Raw genomic sequence first — 20896 nt, forward strand, 5'->3', positions numbered from 1 at the left:
TGTCATCCGCCCCTGACTATCAGTACTGCTCCATTAGATCAATTACCAGTCCATTTATCTTCCTTATCCATTTAGTCTCTGCCAATCAGGCTTATGATATTACTCTCTATAATAGAGACCCCATTTTCACCTTGAGAGTCATGCTATTTGTATTGCTATGGTATAATAATTTAACTTTTGTATTTCTTTTTAGCTAAGTAAGCAGTATGGACCAGTGTTCACCATCTTTATAGGCAATGACCCGGTAGTTGTTCTAGCCGGATACGAGTGTGTAAAGGAGGCCTTTGTGGATCGCAGTGATGCATTCAGTGACAGAGCAAAGACTGACATAGCCACTCTGATTTTTAAAGACTGTGGTGAGTTTCATATTGTTTGTAACTACCTGTAACATTAGCATGTTTTGATTTTTAATTTATAGCATTGGCACCCTTGAGCAATGCCATTTTTCTATTTCTTTCTTGATAGATTTTGCCAAAGGCTAACACATGCTCAGCAGAAATGAATATCTATGCTATCAATGCTTTTCCTAAAGTGAACCTTGCACCTCAGTGACAAAGTCTGCTATTCAAGTTGTCTTCCTTTCCCCTCCCTAAAACACTGCATGAAAGTACAAAAAAACCCAAACAAACCTGTGGATCAGAAAAAATTTTGATAATATACTTATCGTAAGTAATATGAAAAGTAGAGCGGCAACTCCGATAGTCCCTATAATAATTTTATTAATACATGAAAGTGAGTATAAAAGCACAAGAGTTACGCATTTCAGCAGAAAAGACTTTGTCACAGCACAAATTTTAAATAAAATACAAGACATATATATTGTACAAAAAAGCTCCACCTTCTAAATAATCAACTCATTAAACCATATAATTAAGGGATCGACATATCAAGTGTAGCAATTCAGGGATCAGTGATGGAAGACTTGTGGCAATAGATGTATAAAAAGATTCTGGACAGACTAAATCTAAACAAAGAAACATTTATAAAGTGTATACCATTGTTAATATTTATTAAAGAAATAAATCTTCATCGTACCGAGAATTTAAACCTGTAGGCATCCTGGTTCGGAGGCTAAAAATCCACCATACCACCCTCTCCAAACCAGAAAAGGCAAACAATCTCATGTTACCAGAATGTGCATACTTAATATGTTTAGAGACGTGGGAAAAATTGTAATTGGCATAAGATCCTCCATGAAAATGTTTGCTGATTGTGACTCTAAGGGCTCTTTCACACGGGCGGTCCGATCAGATCCGCCTGTCAGTTTTTTAGGCGGATCTGATCGGATCCTCCATGCAGCTCTATGGGGCAGCGCTGACACCCGCTGCCATCCGCATCCGATCCTGTGCGTGAAATCTGGACGGATGGAAACCCTATTTTTAGATCCGTTCAGTAATCGGATCGGATCGGATCTGATGAGAGCGGACAAGCGGTCCGCTCTCATCCGATCCCCCATAGAGGGCAGCGGGTGCTGAGACACCTCCCTCTCCGCTCTGCAAGCAGAGACGGAGCTGTCATCCGCCGGCTCAGCGGGGATCGCGGATCGATCCCCGCTGAGCAACACGGATCCGCCTACGGAGGCGGACCGTGTGAAAGAGCCCTAAAGGGTCTAGATGTGCAACCAACATATTGTATGTTGCAGGAGGTACACTCCACAACATAGATGACATTATTGCTACTGCAATTAATAAAATCTTGTATGAGAAATTCTTTGCCCATAGCACAGAAACTCATGCTTTTATGACTTCTAGTGTGTTTTTCGCCAATCCCCGGCCACCTTCCAAGGTGCCTAGGTGAGAGTGACCAGGGCAGCCATCAGGGGGGGACAGCCCATACACATGTAAGGGGCCCAGGCGTTCCGAGGGGCCTGGCCACCCAGGCCCCAACCAAGGAGACCGAGTAGTTGCAGCTGCAGTAACTAGCAATTGCTAAAGCATAGTGGCTGCAGAGTAAGCCGATGCAGCTGAAGGGATGTCTCTTTGCGGGATTGCGTTATCTCTTTGCTGAAAATATGAGTCTGTCTCTTTGCTGGATTGGGATATCTCTTTGCTGAAAATATGAAGCAGTCTCTTTACTTGATTGGGATGTCTCTTTGCTGAATATATGAGGCTGTCTCTTTGTTGGATTGGGATATCTCTTTGCTAAATATATGGGGATGTCTCTGTGATGGATTGGATTCATTTTCATTTATTAAGTTGTAAGAGTGTTAGAAGTGGGTGCACTGAAGGACTCGGTGGGATGGCCAGTGGGCGGATTCGGTGGGACGGCCAGAGGGCGGGCCCTGCGTAATGTTGGTGGTCAGGCCCAGTGGGGCCCAGGCCTTAAGCTGTGTAAGGGGCCCCAAAATTTCTGATGGCTGCCCTGAGAGTGACATCATTCTGCATCCAAGCAGATCTCAGAGAATGTTGAGTAGCCTAAATCACACAAGAAGATGATTCTGCACAATGGTTGTTTTGGCTATTTTCTAAACTAAAAGTCAGAGGAGGTGGGAGGTTGAGGGGGGGGGGGGGGGGGTAAAATAATCATTTAACAAAGACAGGACATTTTTGAGTGATTTAAAGGGCAACATAAAAAAAATACAATTTCTCTAACCACCTCCGGAAGGCTTACCCCCCCCCCCCCCTTTATGACCAGGCCATTTTTTGCGTTATGGCACTGCATTACTTTAACTGACAATTGTGCGGTTGCACAACACTGTACCCAAATACAATTTTTGTATTTTTTACCCCACAAATAGAGCTTTCTTTTGGTGTTATTTGATCACCTATGCGGTTTGTTTTTCTGTTGCACTATAAACAAAAAAAGACCCACAATTTTGAAAAAAAAAAAAATATTTTTTAATTTCTGCTATAAAACATATGCAATAAAAAAAAATGTAAAAAATCAAATTTCTTCATCAATTTAGGCCAATATGTATTCTGCTACACTTTTTTGGTAAAAAAAAAATCCCAATAAGCATATATGGATTGGTTTGCGCAAAGATTATAGTGTCTACAAACTATGGGATATTTTTTAAAATGTTTTAAGTAATGGCAGTGATCAGCGACTTATAGCGGGACTGGGATATTGCGGCAGACAAATCAGAGACCTAACTGATACTTTTTGGGACCAGTGACACTAATACAGTGATCAGTGCTAAAAAATATGCCCGGTCACTGTACTGATGATACTTGCTGGGAAGGGGATAACATCTGGGGCAATCAAAAGGTTAACTGTGTGCTTAGCCCAGTGTTTCTCAACTGCGGTCCTCAGGGCACACTAACAGGCCTGATTTTAAGTATTGCCTTGGGGAGATGCAGACTAGAATGCTGCAATCACTGAGCAGCAAATTATATTACACCTGTGATGTATTTCAGTTTTCTTGCAAACCTGGCCTGTTAGTGTGCCCTGAGGACTGCAGTTGAGAAACACCAGCTTAGCCTGTGCTTACTCATTGTGGGGGAGGTGCTTTGACTAGGGGAAGAAAAAGATCAGTGTTCCTGCTTTGCAGAAACAGGATCAATGCCTTCCCTTCTGACAGAACGACAATCTGCCTTGTTTACACAGGCAGATTGTCATTCTGTCTGTGTGCTGTGTAATCAGTGGGTGCCGTCTCTGTTACCCACTGCTGGGCTCCCGCTGTGCGTGATTACAGTGGAAGCGGGTCACCAGCGGAAGTGCGCCCTAGACGCAGAAGTGTCAGATTACATACTAGGTACGTGATTTGGCACAGTAAATGTACAGTGGGCGGTCCACAAGTGGTTAAATAACATGTTAGAGGGGTGACTGAGCTGTATGTAGAATTGCAGAACATTAAACAGTATGTAAACCCAACATTTCATATTCCTGATATATGCCTGCTGTGCCATGTACTTGTATGAAACAGCATCCTGTTCTCTATGTATTGCTTCCTTTGTGTGAAATCCCTGGTGTTCCTGCCAGTCCCTAAGGTAAGGTAGAAGGAAACCTTAAATATTTATTCTGAAGCATCGGTAAAAACTGGTTCATTTTCACAAATTATCAGCTAGTCAACAGTCTCTATAGACAGATGCACTCCTCTGTCTGTCACAAAGCCTTCAGCTGCACTGAATGGATATTTAGAAGGCGTACTGGCTGCAGGGCAGTCCAGCAGCGTAACTGCATACTGTGAAAACTACTGGCCAGTGGTACATCCTCGTGACCCCGTAGTTGAAGAGGTCATCCATTCAGAGGGTCTCTGTATCTGCCCTGGATAATTGGCAACCATGGTTGGAGGGTTGCCAACCAGTAATGATCCCTCTCCTTAATGGAATGAATCCTAGGGTCATTCGCAGGCTCTGTAGCACAAGGGAGCCCATGAGCCAAAAATTACTGGAGGCAGAGAAACCTTTGTCCTCATAGTCACTGAGGATAACATGATCCTTAGCTACCTCCCCCCAGCCACATACCACTTCTAGGGCTTAAGAAGCATGATACCCACCCCTACAGAACAGCCCTATGTCAAATTCAGCCTAAATGTCCTCATGGCAATCATACCCCCCCTCTTTCTCCTCTTCATCCTCCTCCTGTGCCTGCTGTGGCCTTGTAGGGACAGTGTCTTAATACAATGAGCCCTGAGATGCAAAGAACTCCTCCTCTTCCTCCTGCTGCTGTGCCTCCGGTGCCCTGTCTATGATGCCACACAATGGGGGCTATTTACTATGCTGAGTGCTGTATAGGTGTGTTTGAGTCTGTGGACCCAATAAATTAACTCTGTATTTATAATGGGTAGCACAATAGATTAGTAGTTAGCACTATTCTATTGCAGCACTGGGGTCTTCAAGTCAAATCTCTTCTGGAGAAGCAATAGGAGAAAATTGTGTGAACCAGAAGGGAAGAAAAATACCTAATGTCTAAGGTTCAAAGACAGAAACATAAAAACAGCTTGTGAAATTTAAAACTGTGTCACATTAACATTTTAAAAAATACTTGCAAGTGTCTACTGGAGGTTTTTTTTATTTGACTTAGGATTCTGTACAACCTTGATTCCTAGAAGGGCAGAACGTTACCACTTTGCCATAGTAGTCTCTAGAATTTGTGTGTAAACATGTTGGAAAGCATGCCTATAATATTTTTAAAATTCTTTTTGTGAACAATAAAAAGGTGTGTTTATGAGTAATGGGAAACGCTGGAAGCAGATGCGACGCTTCACACTCACCACCTTGAGGGATTTTGGAATGGGGAAGAGAAGCATTGAGGAGCGGATCCAGGAGGAGGCCCGCTGCCTGGGAGAAAGCTTCTGGAAAAATGGAGGTTGGCAATATCTTTATATGTACTTGATCTCTTTTTAGGATATATTGTACCTTTTATAAAGTTTTGCACATTGATCAACCATAGATTGACAGGTCTGCCTGACTGTTTAGTTTTAAGAGTACATTGCATATTTATCACTAATTAGTGTAAGCCTTTATAATACTCTGTTCTTGAATTAATATGGAAGTCCTTGTTTTGGTTGTTCTTTAGGCTCCCCATTTGACCCAACAGATCTTCTGCGTTTGGGGGTCTCCAATGTTATCTGCTCCATTGTTTTTGGAGATCGTTTTGACTATGAAGATCAGAAATTCACAACTCTTCTGTTTTTGCTGAAGGAACTCTTCTCAATCATTGCTTCTCCATGGGGAATGGTAAGTCTGCTTACCAAATTGATACTGGAATTATTACTGTGTATATTTTTTATCTATTAAGAGTATACTGTAGACAACTGGAACTGTTCCAAAATGAAAAATAACCTAAATGCAGTATATATGAAATTGTACATTTTTATTTTTTACTATTGCCATTGCCTTCTCTTTTTCGTAATACAAAAATTAATACAACTGTAGGAAAATTGGGACAGTTGACAGGATATGTAACAAAAATGGGAATTGAAGCATATCCAACACATTTTGGTGGCCCAAAAACACCAACTTTATCAGAGCATGGGAAAACACAGACGTACTCAGCTTGATTGGGAATCACTGGTGTCTTTATTCAACCTTACAACTATGTAACTATTACTGTTGGGTAAGGATGTGGAACTCCCTTCCACAGTTGGTGGTGTCAGTGCAGAGTGTAGATAAATTCAAATAACTTTTGGATGTGTTTCTTAGCAATGTACAGGGATACAGAGCCTCCATATATTATATTATGTAATGGCATTGTGTTATTATGTTATATCAACATTGCAGGTTGTATGACAGTAATGTAAATACTATCCCCCCATATAATGCAATCACATCACAGTGGTCAACTTTTTGTAATTTCTCTTTACCAACCTTTCTTGAAAGAATTTAATGGGTTTTTTCTTTTTTTTTTTTAACAGCTACTTAATTTATTTCCAAAAACTATGCAGGCTCTGCCTGGGCCTCATCAGAAAGCCTTCAAAAACACTGACAAAATGAAAGATTTGATTCTTGAATCTGTGGAAAGCCACAAGAAGACAATCGATATGACCTGTCCAAGAGACCTTATTGACAGCTTCCTTATAAAAATGGAGGAGGTGAGGTATCTATCTTCATCAGTGGTATATTTAGGTTTTGTGCTGCCCTAGGCCTGACAAAACACGTGTACCCCCTAATTTAATTATGACCCACCCCTTCCTGTAAAGGCCACACCCCTTCCTGTTTATGACCCGTCCTGTCATCTGTAAAACACAGACCACAGCCTATCAGTGCCTATCAGGGCAGCCTCATCAGTTCCCATAAGTCCATAAGTTCAACCACATTAGTGCCCATCAGTGCAGCATAACAGTGCTGCCTTATCAGTGAAGCCTCATTAGTGCAGTTTATCAGTACCCACCATTGCCGCCTCATCAGTGGCCATCAGAGCAGCATATCAGTGCCCATCAGTGCAGCCTTATGTCACTGGCTTTGTAAAATTACTCCTTTCTTTTTAGGATATTTGGACTTGTGTTTTCTGCCACTGATTGTAATCATAGGCTTATTTCACTTATTTGTATAATGACTAGGAAGTCCATAGTCATTATACAAATAAGTGAAATAATCAGTGGCACCAAACACAAGTCAAAATATCTTATAAGATAGGAGTAATCTTACTAATCCAGTAACATATTGCGATAGCACATATGCGGTGAGCAAGCCCAAAATATTATTGAAATTTATTTATATTTAAAAGTCCTAATTGTATATGATGCAATTCAATATGCTCGTTCAAGGACAAGGATGTTTAAAGAAATGAAATTATATTATTGACATGATGCCTGCCATACCTGGGGGCAGAAGAGGTTATGTGGAGCATTAGGCTGCAGTGCCACACTTATTAGCATTGGCGGCCGTCGGGCCAGTTGAATTAAGTGTGTTCTGCAGCCTGGAGTCTGTCTGAATGTCCTGACCAGACGGTATTATCATACCGCTAGGTAGCAGTGTGACCGCTTTATGGGGGTGCCAGACTAATTTGTCTCCTGGATCCTTCCCTCTGGCCCAATTCACCCCATAAGACTGGCACTATACTAAAAGTGTAGCGCAAGCCGGCGGGAACCATTTTCGTTAGGGGGCTGGGAGGAGGCTGTTTTTTTTTTGTGCCAGGTGCAGCTTTTTTGCTGCCCCCCCCCCCCCCCTGCAAAGTGCTGCCCTAGGCCTGGGCCTTGTTGGCCTAGGCCAAGATACAGCACTGAATTCTGCATGCCATTGCTTTCTATTCCATCTCATGCACAAAGAGAGGGTAAAAAAACAACCAATAGTATTCAACCTATGATCTAAATGAAATGAAAGAAAAAGTCTTCCATTTGTCCAGACCTACTAATTAAACATTTTCCCAAAACGGCTCATTGCTCAATAAACAGCAAGAACGCTTTGTCCTTCAAATATTTCTAGTCATCACATACATTTAGCCTCATACATTAAAGGATAAGGTTACCTTTTTTTCTGAATTCGAGCTCCCCTATTCACCAATATACCATTAATGTACATCTTTTGTAGAAATAAAAATATATTATATTTATTCTAAACACCCCTTACCTCCGTGTCAGTTCTTGCAGTATAAAAAACTCCCTCATTATGTCCTGGAGAGACCTTAGGACATAACACAGGAAGGCGTTTACCAGATGACCTCATTAGCACACACTCTGCATCATCTACCCTCCTACTCCAGAAGATTACTATCACCTACCTCCTCAGGTGCACATTTTTGAAATGCAATCAGTGATTCTCACTAAATACACAGGCAGTGAGCGATTAGATAACAGCTTAGTTGGATAGAGCAGTAGTACGGAAAACAGGAGAAGTGATTCCTGGGTTCTGTAAAGCTTACCATACACTATACAATTTGATTGTACAATCTCCTTTATATCTACTGTCAACTATGTAGTGCAAGGAATTAAGTTTGCAGGTTGGGTTGTGGAGCTGCTCTACATGCACTATAGAGATCAGCGTGCTTGTGCAATATCATCAAAAATCCCAATTTCTAATATTATATCAAACATGTGCAACATATGAAAATGTTGTGCAAAGACTACTCCTGTTGTGCAAAAACTGCATATTGTAAATTGTTGTGCAACCTTGGCAAAATGTGAAAATTAGTATTGTAAATTATTGTGCAAACTTGGCAAAGAGTGAAAATAAAATGAATGTGCAAAATCTGCCAAAAAAAGTGCAAGTGCTACATTAAGTGAAGCCTTCAAATGAACAAATTATAAATAATTACTACATGAAACATAAAATGATCTATGATAAATTGACCTTCTTAACTAATACATATTAACCACAGTGTTTTGTGCTCAATAAACCGTTTATAAATAATGTGTAAGTGTCCTTTAAATTTCACTCTCCTAGTGATCTTGCTGATCCTTATGGTGTCCTCAGCACAGGGACATTAAATGGTGCTGTTGCAATCAGGGTGGTGCCACAACATGCAGTGTGCCCAGTGTTTCCACTTGTGCCCCTCCTTGAGATATCAAACTCACCGGATGACTTTCCCTTGCAGCAGGGGTGTCTGGCTTTACCAATTGTGCCTGGCTTGTATGCCACATCCACAACCTCTGTTTTAAGATGTCTTTTCCCCTTATATCAGGGTATGCCGCTTTGGCAGTTGTGTCTGGCTAGTATACCGCATCCACGGCCTATCCTTGCATTTCCCCTGCGTTCTCAATGGCACATGAAAGAAAAAGACCCCATGATCACAAGGGCCTGTCGGATTGGATTCAGAGTGATTGGATAGATGGTGTGCCCTCCTATTATATAATTTTATTAAATTTAAAGGAGATTTTACAGAGAGTATACAATCTGATTGTATAGAGTATGGCTACCTTTATACACCGCAAATTAACTAGATGCACTGCTTTTGGTGCCATTAATCAGGCAGGCCCTTGCACTACATAGTTGATGGTAGATCTAAAGGAGATTGTACAATCAGATTGTATATGTATATTGATCGTATAGTGTATGGTGAGTAATTACTTCTCCTGTTTTCTGTACTACAGATCCACATAAGCTGTTATCTAATCGCTCAGCTCCTGAACACTCTGCCAAATGAACGCTCACTGCCTGTGTAGTTAGTGAAAACAGAGATCACTGATAGCATTTAAAAAATGTGCACCTGAGGAGGTAGGTGATAGTGATCTGCTGTAGTAGGCAGGTAGATGATGCAGAGTGTGTGCTAATGAGGTCATCTGGTAAACTTCTTCCTGTGTCACGTCCTAAGGTCCGTCCAGGAAGTAATGGAGACATTTTTTTATACAGCCAGCTTGACACTGAAGTAGGAGTGAGTAAGATTAATAGAAAGTTTTTATTTTTATTTCTGCAAAAGAAGTACATTAATGGTATATTAGTACATAGGGGAGCTGCAATTTAGAAAAAAAAAAAAAAAGTGAACTTAGTCTTTAAGGCCCAATTAGACTCGTAGATATGGATATGTAGTGAGATAAGCATTGTACTAACGGCCTCCATTTTAATAGTTGGACCATTTTGGTGCCCGTTTACACTATGCGCTGGGACCAGGGTTTTTCTGTACTTGATCAACACCAGTCACCTTAAAAACACATAGAAAACATTTTTCTTCTTTGTGTCCTGTTAACACTGCAAAATGCCAGGTGGTTTGCAGTGCATTTTACTGCAATGCAGAGGAGCTTATCTGAAGTCACTGTCCAGTTTTTTTTTCATACTACAGCTCCTTCATTGTTCATAGGAATCAATGAAATGTAATTTTATTACTTCAATAAAGTAAAAAAAAAGTAAACAATGTACATCGCCAGCACACTATTTTAGCTTGTGCCTAGTGTGAACAGGCCTTCATGTTACAGTATTTGTGCAGAATATCTAAATATGACTGTGAAGTCCAATTGGCACCAAAGTTTAGACCCAGTGTTTCCAGTGGTCAGCACTATGTAACCTGATTAGACTCCCTCTCATCCTCTGCAATTCTACTCTATGCAATCAGGCTTGTACTTAGGGTTGTAGCTACTGTATGACAACCGTCTCCGATACCCTATAAAGTATTAAATGGATTCAAATTTGTTTTGAAAAATGGGTGCTGGAATTTAAAAGTTTGCATTTGCCAGTGCTTTAAGAAGAATGTAGATAGTTTTTAGTACTGATCCTTTTGTTGATGATGTTTATGAATACTGACCTCCAAAAATGAGCAAATGTTAAAAAAGAAATCCACCTGCAGCTTACAGACTCTAGGATTCCAACTTGATGGGTTTAGATAATGCCAGTGGAAAATGCACACTATTAAACATGAAGAGAGACACAAATATATGACCCCATAAAGCTGAGGGTGGGAGGGGCCTAGTTAGTTTACCTCCCACTGTACAGTTGTGTAGGGATTCTCTGATTTGGTCACTTGGATGGCAAAATAAAACTAAAGCATGGGGCCTTGGAAAAACATACAATACTTATAATTATAAATAAAAGCGATTTATTAATTCTGTTGGTGGATGCTAAAGGGTAAAGGTGTGGATTAGCCATGTTTCTCCAAATCTCTGAATTAGCAATCCAAAGGTAATTACTAAGAGCTGGTTTATTGTTCTAAAGTAACCACTCAGATTCAGAAAGTTATTTTCAAGACAAATTTGAATCTGATTGGTCGCTTTGGGCCTCATTGGCTAAAGCAGGCTTTTTTTCCACAGGAGGAGGACCCAACCCAGCACAGTAAAATACAAAGACTCCACATATTTGCCCTTTTAATTTACTCATGTCAAGAATGTGTTGCCAGTTTACCTAGATATGGAGGGTCAAACGTACAATAAGTTACATACCAACATTCCCCACATTCCTGTATGTCTTCCTGACCAACTAACTCTGGGGTGCTTTTTTAAGAATGCACGGCACTGTTTTGGAGGGGTCTCTTTCTTTTCAATCAATAGCATTTTCAGAACAAGTATTACGAATCACTCCTATTGCATAGTCATATGTTTACAGCACTATGCCAGATGTGATGGGTGGTGTCATTGGCGGCCAGGTCATATATCTGTTTTATTTTTAGTAAAATACATCAAAAATTGTTAAGATAAACTGAGAACTGGCATAACCTGAATCCAATGTGGGGATGTAAGTGGTAAACTTTTTTGTAATGATCACTCATCTCTACTGATATTTGGACTATTCACAGGAGAAGGATAATCCAAGCACTGAATTCCACTTTGGTAACATGTTTGCAACGGTCATGGACATTTTCTTTGCTGGAGTGGAAACTACTAGCACAACTTTGAAGAATGCTTTCTTAATCCTCCTGAAACACACAGAGGTGACAAGTAAGGAGACCTTGATCAGCTTATGGATATTTTTTATGATCAATTTCCCTAAAACAATTCTACTAATTTTTAATAATACTAATTAAAAAAAAAAGTAATCTAGCTTAAAATAAATAAACAAATATATATGTTCATCTTAAAGCAACCATGTTGCCAATCTTAAAGTTCAAATAAGGCTTCTCCTTATAAAAAAGAATGTAAATGCTTAAATTTCCTCTTGTCCACACAGCTGAACAATGCACTGTTGCTTATGAACTATCTCTTAAATTCTTCTGGCAAACCAGTATTTTTAAGAGTGTCTATCTTCTGTGTCCCCCACAGTTCAGTAGGTCCTTCTGCCAACCTCCAGTCATTACATCACACAGTAGTGACTTGGTGGTCGACGGGAGAAACTGATCTTTTCATTTTTTTTTTCTATTAAATAGTTTGTTGGTATTATGTAATTCCTAAAGAAATATGGCCATTGATCTAACAATTATCCCTGACCTCTTTAAACACAGAACTTCATATTTAGTGGTTCCTTTCACCAACCTCCATGTTTCTACAGGACATAGTAGCAACATAGAGGTCAGTGGGAGAAATCAATGAGCGCTGACATCCCCTAGATCAACCAATATATATATATTATTGAATAGTTTTGTTAAAAAAAAAAAAAAAAAAACAGTATTGTTTATTACCTAAAAACTATGTCCATTAACCTAACAATTATCCCAGACAATAACCATGAAAAAAATAAAACTTTTATATTACCAGGATCATGTTGGAGATCATACTTCCCCAAATTATTAGATCCTTAGGATCATGTTCAGAGACCATGCTGCTTTAGATATATAAATGATACGTATTAGGTTCCACCTCTTTTACTCATCCTCATATTTGTTACTGTCCTGTACAGAAAACCTGGATGTGCTATTGGAGCAAACTTACTACATTTTGCATGTGCGGAGTTCCCCCAGGATTTCATAGTACATACGCTGAGTCTGCAAAGTGTTTTATTTGTATATTAGCATTTTAATCAAGTTTCAATAAACATACAATAATCAAAATTCAAATCTATTATACAGAATAATAATCATGTATAAGCATTACAAGTAAATTTACTATATTAATAACCATTCTCCCCTCTCCCCCCTCCAAAAAAAACAGCACCAAGTCCCCTCCTATTACCTTCTCTGCTACTTTCAGATCTCATCAGACTCCATCTCTCTTGTACCTCGCAATTCCTGACCTTAACCCCAACCTCTAAGGTCTGGGTAGTTCTACTCTCTAGGCTATCTTGCTTATCAGCCTCAAACAACCAGCAACTTCATATATTCCTCATTTTTTTTTTTAAACTCCAGCCAATCTCCCTATATATCCAAATATTTCTCCCGGGACTCCTCCGGTACGTACATCGTTTCCTCCATGAATCTCACCCAGCCCACCCTTACTGCCTGATCTCCAATACTCAGGACTTCTGGTAGTTGCCATAGTCTGTTTCCCCTAATAGGATCTTATATATCTTGATATACTATACTGCTTGATACATGTAGGAGAGCTAAACAATTTCTCCATTGGCCTCATATTTTTCCTCCCCCGCAGAGGCTGCGGTAGCGAATTCACAAAGTGTTGTAATTGTGTATATCTCCATTTATCCAGTGGCATATTCACCCATTTTTGTGTTAATTACAAAAAGGTGCATAACCTCTTTCCCACTATTATGGCAACTGAATGACCTTATTTTTTGCCCATCCATTAAAATATAAATAGTCCTCTTTCCCCCGTTAAAAGTAATTTGTGTCTATTAGTGAAATCAAAGGTTCATTATATTTCCAGTGAAAAAATCTACATAAACTATCCCAAATTATTAAAGTGTTCCTAGTCTCGATTTGTTTGTGGTACCCAAACCATCTTTCCCAAGTCAACCCTACTTTGTGCTCACTCAATTTTCACCCAACTTCTGCCTTTCCTATTATGTATCCAATCAGCTATTCGTGCTAAAGAGATTGCCTGGTAATATTTTTTAAAATCAGCCGCAGCTAGCCCCACTGACCTTTTTCCCTTTGTTAGTACTGCAAGGCAATTCTAGGAAGTTTATGTGTCCAGGTATACTTTAATACCATTGCTCTTAGCGTCCTAAAAAAAAAAGCCTGGGGGAGGGTGATTGGGACCATTTGAAAAAAAAAAAAATATATATATATATATATATATATACATATATATATATATATATATATATATATATATATATATATATATATATATATATATATATATATATATATATATATATATTAGCTTAAGGAGAATATTCATTTTAACTGCATTTATTTTACCTAACCATGAAAGAGGTCTATGTCTCAAGAAGTTCAACTGATCTTATACAAAGTCGTTAGAGATATAGTTAATTTATTTCCAATATATCCCAGTTCCTCTCTACACCATACAAAGGGGAAATTGGGCTTGATCTCCGATTTAACTTTGAAATTTAATAACTTTCCATATCTCCCTAATTCCTCCAACACTATCAGGAGTGTTATTCTAGGTTTAGAGAAAAAAAATAGTACATCATCTGCATATGCGGCCACCTTATACTCCCCTGTTCCCTACTCTCATCCCTCTGATGTCTGGATTTTTACAAATTGCTGCTAATAAGGGTTCTAATTCTAAGACAAACAGCATTGGGAAAAGGGGGCACCCCTGTTTAGTTCCATTGTGTAGTTCAAAGGGGGAGGAAAAGTTGCCATTCACTCTTATTCTTGCTGTGGGATGGTAATAAAAGGCAGAGATCCATCGTATTATCCTGTCTCTGATACCTAGGTGTCTCAGAGTTTCTAACATTAAACCCCAATCAACCCTATTGAGGGCCTTTTTGGAATCTATAGACAATAATACGGCTAAGGTCCCCCTTTTTTTTTTTGTGAAAAAAAAAGGAGAGACTTAAGGTACTGGTCTCTCCCCTCACTACCAGACACGAAGCCCACCTGATCATTATGTATCTATTTCGGCAATAAGGGTTTTAATCTTTCTGCTATTTTAGCAAAAAAATGTATGTCCGTGTTTAAAAGAAAAATTGGTCTATAACTTGGTGGTGCCGTAGGCTTTTTCCCCTTCTTCACACTAAGAGTTATGTAGGCGCAAAGACTCCTCTCTCAAATTCTCACCCTTTCCCACTACTCTAAGCCCGAGCTACTCCAGATGTTCCCTCGTTGCCAAATCTTCCTTACCTCTCTCCCTACCTTCCTCTTTCTGTCTCACATTATAAAGTTGGCTATAATATGAGTAGAACACCTGAACAATATCTGGGGACGAGTGCACTATCTCCCCATTCTCCTTTTTAATCTTAAGGATATAGGATTAGAGTTGAGCGGACACCTGGATGTCCGTGTTTGGCGGGTTCGGCCGAACTTGAAAAAAAAGTCCGGGTCCGTGTCCCGGACTTTTTCGGAACTTTACCCGGACACGAACCCCATTGAAGTCAATGGGGACCCGAACTTTCAGGCACTAAAATGGCTCTAAAACACCAATGGAAAGGGCTAGAGTGCTGCAAATGGCAGCAAAACGTAGTTAAGAGCATGGCAAGTGTTCTGCAAAGAAATGTGGATAGGGAAATAACTTAAAACAACAAAAAAAAACAGAAAAATAAAACAATTTTCTTCATCTGTGAAGGACGAGGCCCATATGGAGTAGGAGGGAGGTTGAGATGGTGGTGGATGTGGCGGTGTAGGTGGAAGCGGCGGTGGAGGAGGACAAGGTAGCCAACACTGCTTTTTTTCAGTCATTTTAAATGAGGGTACACCCCAAAAGAGTGAGAAAGATCAAAAATAGAAAAATGGCTGGGTAAGGTCGGTATCCATCTCTATTCTGCACAAGGTACGGAAAAGTCCTGTGGGATCCAGCCTGGTTCATTTTAATGAACGTGAGCTTGTCCACATTGTCTCTGGACAGGCGGCTGCGCTTGTCTGTGATAACACCCCCAGCCGTGCTAAATACACGTTCAGATAATACACTGGCTGCAGGGCCCTGGTTGTGTTGGCGACCTCTTCCTCCTCCTCCTCTGCCTTGGCCTTGTGCTTCCACTGTGGCCCCGCTGTCAGGTGGGAATGCCAGCAGCATCGCGTCTACCAGGGTGCGCTTGTACTCGTGCATCTTGCGATCGCGCTCCAGTGAGTGAATTAAGGACTGTACGTTGTCCTTGTAATGGGGATCCAGCAGCGTGGCCACCCAGTAATCAGCACAAGTTAGAATGTGGGCAACTCGGCGGTCGTTGTGGAGACACTGCAGCATGTAATCGCTCATGTGTGCCAGGCTGCCCAGAGGCAACGAAAGGCTGTCCTCTGTGGGAGGTGTATCGTCCGTGTCCTCTGTATCCCCCCAGCCACGCACCAGTGATGGCCATGAGCTGGCCTGGGTGCCACCCTGCTGTGAACATGGTTCCATCTCCTCCTCCATCTCCTCCTCCTCATCCTCCAGAAATGTGCCCCTGCTGGACAATTGTGTCCCTGGCGTTTGTGCGTGCAGGAACCCACCCTCGGAGCCACTTGCGAATGACTGCCCTGAAAGCCTTGGAAATGTTACCTCTTCATCCTCCTCCTCCTCCTCATCCTGTGCCACATCCTCTTCCATCATCGCCCGAATCGTTTTTTGAAGGAGGCATAGAAGTGGGATAGTTAAGCTGACAACGGCGTCATCGGCACTGGCCATGTTGGTGGAGTACTCAAAACAGCGCAACAAGGCACACAGGTCTCGCATGGAGGCCCAGTTATTGGTGGTGAAGTGGTGCTGTTCCGCAGAGCGACTCACGCGTGCGTGCTGCAGCTGAAACTCCACTATGGCCTGCTGCTGCTCGCACAGTCTTTCCAGCATGTGCAAGGTGGAGTTCCACCTTGTGGGCACGTCACATATGAGGCGGTGAGCGGGAAGGACGAAGTTACGCTGCAGCGCTGACAGGCGAGCAGCAGCAGGGTGAGAACGCCGAAAGTGCGCACAGACGGCCCGCACTTTCTGCAGCAGCTCTGACATATCGGGGTAATTTTTAAGGAACCTCTGCACCACCAAATTCAGCACATGTGCCAGGCAAGGGATGTGCGTCAAACCGGCTAGGCCCAGAGCTGCTATGAGATTTCGCCCGTTATCGCACACCACCAGGCCGGGCTTGAGGCTCGCTGGCAGCAACCACTCATTTGTCTGCTGTTCCATGCTCCTCCACAACTCCTGCGCGGTGTGTGGTTTTCCCCCAAACAAGCAAGTTTTAAAACTGCCTGCTGTCATTTACCCCTGGCTGTGCTGAAGTTGGTGGTGAAGGTGTTACGCTGACCGGATTAGGAACAGGAGGCAAACTGAAGTGCCCTGCAATCGTCAGTGGTGGAAGGACATGCGCCAAATTGCTATCCGCCTCAGGCCCATCCGCCACTGCATTTACCCAGTGTGCCGTTAGGGAGATATAACGCCCCTAACCGTGCTTACTGGTCCACGTATCGGTAGTTAGGTGGACCTTGGCACAGATGGCGTTGCGCAGTGCACACCTGATTTTTTCCCCCACTTGGTTGTGCAGGGAAGGGATGGCTTGCCTGGAAAAGTAGTGGCGGCTGGGCACGACGTACTGTGGGACAGCCACCGACATAAGGCTTTTAAAACTGTGCGTCTCCACCAGACGGAATGACAGCATTTCAAAGGCCAAGAATTTTGAAATGCTGGCATTCAGGGCCAGGGATCGCGGGTGGGTAGGGGGGTACTTCCTCTTCCTCTGAAGTGTTTAGGAGATGGAAAGCTGAACGCTTCCACGGGACATTGTGGAGATGGTTGGTGACCCAGGTGGTGGTGTTGCTGACAGATCGTCTGTTTGCGGGGTGGCAGGTGCCGGTATCACTACAGAGGTGGGTGGAGAGGCCGAAACTGCAGCAGAAGAGGAAGGAGGAGGAGCCAGAGACCTTTCTTGGTTTTGAAGGTGTCTACTCCACTGCAGCTCGTGCTTTGCACTTAGATGTCTGATCATGCAGGTTGTGCTCAGGTTGAGAAGGTTTATGCCTCGCTTCAGGCTCTGATTGCACAGGGTGCAAACCACTCGTGTCCTGTCATCAGCACATTTTCTGAAGAACTTCCACGCTAGATAACTCCTTTGAGCTGGCTTTGGTGCGCTCGGTCCCTTGCTGCGTTGGGCAGTAGCAGGCGTAGTGTCTAGGGCACGGCCGCTCCGCTTCTGCACCCTGCTCCCTCTTCTGCTGTGCTGGTGGCTCTGTGCGACCACCACCTCTTCCTCCAAACTACTCAGGTCACCTGCATGACCTTCATCCCATGTGGGGTCGAGGACCCCATCGTCCTCCACATCATCTTCCACCCAGTCTTCACCCCTGCCCTCCTTGTCGGTCTCCACAATTCTGAGTGCCGCAGCAGTTGGCACCTGCGTTTCGTCATCATCGGAGATGTGCTGCGATGGTCCTTCCATGTACTTATCTTGAGAAATAAGTGGTTGGGCATCGCTGCACTCAATCTCTTCCACTTCTGGGGCAGGACTAGGTGGATAGCCCTGGGAAACTCTGCTGACAGAGTCATCAAAAAGAAGAAGAGACTGCTGCATGACTTGGGGCTCAGACTGCTTGCCTGATTTGCAAGGGGGTGAGGTGAAAGACGGTTGGACATTGGCTGCAGGTGCCAACTCTGACCTTTCTGCAGTAGACTGGGTGGGAGACAATGTGAAGGAACTGGAGGCACTGTCAGCAACCCAATCTACTATCGCCTGTACTTCTTCTGGCCTCATCACTTCTAGAGGCGCATGATGCCCTACCAAATACTGCTGCAGGTTCTGTCGCCTGCTCACACTTGAGGAAGGTGCTTCACTTGTGCGTGTAGCTGGCACAGATTGACCACGTCCTCTCCTTGCAACAGGAGCTCTACCAGCAGCACCACGACCCAGGCCACGGCCCCTATTTGACGGTCTCCTCATATTTCTGTCATTTATGATCTTGCCCTAGAAAGGTGTTTATTGAATAGCGGAACAAAACAACAACAGTATCGCACAGGTATATCTCACAGACAAATATGCAAACTATGCCGCAATTTAATTTTTTTTACCCCAAAAGGCTGTTTATTAAATAGCGGAATAGAAAAACAGTATACAAATACAACGGGTGTATCTCACAGTCAAATATGCAAAGTATGAGGCAAATTTAATTTTTTTCACCCCAAAAGGGTGTATATTGAATAGCGGAATAGAAAAAAGGATATAAAACGGTGTATCTCACACGTACAAACACAGACTAGGCCCCAATTACAATTTTTTGTACCCTAAAGGGAGGATGAGGAAGAGGAGTGGGAGGAGTTCGGAACAGGAGGCAAACTGAAGCGCCCTGCAATCCTTGGCGGTGGAAGGAGATGCGCCAAACAAATTTAAAAGGTGTATCTCACACGTACCGATACAGACTATGCCGTAATTTAATTTTTTACACTCCAAAAGGGTGTATATTGAATAGCGGAATAGGAAACATTTAATAAAACTGTGTATCTCACACGTACAAACACAGACTAGGCCCAGATTACAATTTTTTGTACCCTAAAGGCAGGATGAGGATGAGGAAGAGGAGTAGGAGGAGTTCAGAACAGGAGGCAAACTGAAGCGCCCTGCAATCCTCGGCGGTGGAAGGAGATGCGCCAAACAAATTTAAAAAGGTGTATCTCACATGTACCGATACAGACCATGCCGTAATTTAATTTTTTACACTCAAACAGGGTGTATATTGAATAGCGGAATAGAAAAAATTTTATAAAACGGTGTATCTCACACGTACAAACACAGACTAGGCCCCGATTACAATTTTTTGTACCCTAAAGGGAGGATGAGGAAGAGGAGTAGGAAGAGTTCGGAACAGGAGGCAAACTGAAGCGCCCTGCAATCCTCGGTGGTGGAAGGAGATGCGCCAAACAAATTTAAAAAGGTGTATCTCACGTGTACCGATACAGACTATGCCGTAATTTAATTTTTTACACTAAAAAAGGGTGTAGATAGAATAGCGGAATAGAAAAAAATTTATAAAACGGTGTATCTCACACGTACAAACACAGTCTAGGCCCCGATTACAATTTTTTGTACCCTAAAGGCAGGATGAGGATGAGGAGTAGGAGGAGTTTGGAACAGGCAGGAGGCAAACTGAAGCACCCTGGAATCCTCGGCGGTGGAAGATGCGCCCCAAAAGATTGGAAGGTGTATCTCACACGTACCGATACAGACTATGCCGCAATTTAATTCTTTTTACCCCAAAGGGTGTAGATTGAATAGCGGAATAGAAAATATGATATCAAAAGGTGTATCCATCTCACACGTACAGACCCAGACTAGGCCCCGATTACAATTTTTGAAGAAATTGGAAATTCCCCTGAATTGGGATTTTATAGGCACATAAAATTAACGTTCAGCGTCTTGTCTGCTGGCTGCAGTGTGGAGAGGACGCCGCTATTCCAATCTGGTTCAACATCAAGACCGGCAGTACTTACACTGGACACTTATTCCATCTAGGAGACTGCACCTGGCTTCCCCCTTTTTCTGAGGACTTCAGATGCCCAGTTTAATTGTGGGTCACCTCCGTGATCTAACAGCTGTGATTTCCTTCTCAATACTAACACCATTTTACAATTTATACTGCTGCACGTGTCTGCCAGATTGATCCACATCACCAGTTGTTTTTAACCCTTGTGCAGGCCATCTAAATTCAGCTATGATTTAACTCTAGTACCGCTTTGAACCTCCCTTGAAGAAGGAGCAAGCATCTGTAGCTCCAAAACATGTCGGGATATGTTCTAGCGCTATGAGTTATTTCCTTCTGTTTGTTTTCTGCTTGCACATTGTTTTTTAATTTATGATTTGTATTTGTATTTAATAAAATTTATCATTTTTTCATTCAAACTATTCATCTATCCTTTTAACCTTATGTGCCTATAAAGTCCCAATTCAGGGGAATTTCCAATTTCTGCATTTCTATTAGGGATGTGGCACAACAGGCTTTAGGTCTTCAGCACACCCCCCACGATTACAATTTTTTGTACCTTTAAGGAAGGATGAGGAGTAGGAGGAGTTCGGAACAGGAGGCAAACTGAAGCACCCTGCAATCCACGGCGGTGGAAGATGCGCCCCAAAAGATTGGAAGGTGTATCTCACACGTACCGATACAGACTATGCCGCAATTTAATTATTTTTACCCCAAAGGGTTTAGATTGAATAGCGGAATAGAAATTTTTTTATAA

At 42.2% G+C, this 20896-nt stretch overlaps 1 protein-coding gene across 1 annotated transcript in view; it reads left to right on the forward strand.

Moving 5' to 3' along the window:
• Positions 1-20896, forward strand: part of LOC309560467 (uncharacterized protein) — a gene marked incomplete at its 3' end in the record, with an annotated part of 138152 nt that overhangs the window by 108203 nt on the left and 9053 nt on the right. The window contains exons 15-19 of the mRNA XM_082264100.1: positions 194-356; positions 5101-5250; positions 5461-5621; positions 6299-6475; positions 11542-11683. Coding sequence (XP_082120226.1) covers positions 194-356; positions 5101-5250; positions 5461-5621; positions 6299-6475; positions 11542-11683 — 793 coding nt within the window. The remainder of the gene's footprint in view (positions 1-193; positions 357-5100; positions 5251-5460; positions 5622-6298; positions 6476-11541; positions 11684-20896) is intronic.

This window comes from Pelophylax lessonae, assembly GCF_965119305.1.
Source record: "Pelophylax lessonae genome assembly, chromosome: 7".
In the NCBI taxonomy this organism is placed as follows: Eukaryota; Metazoa; Chordata; class Amphibia; order Anura; family Ranidae; genus Pelophylax; species Pelophylax lessonae.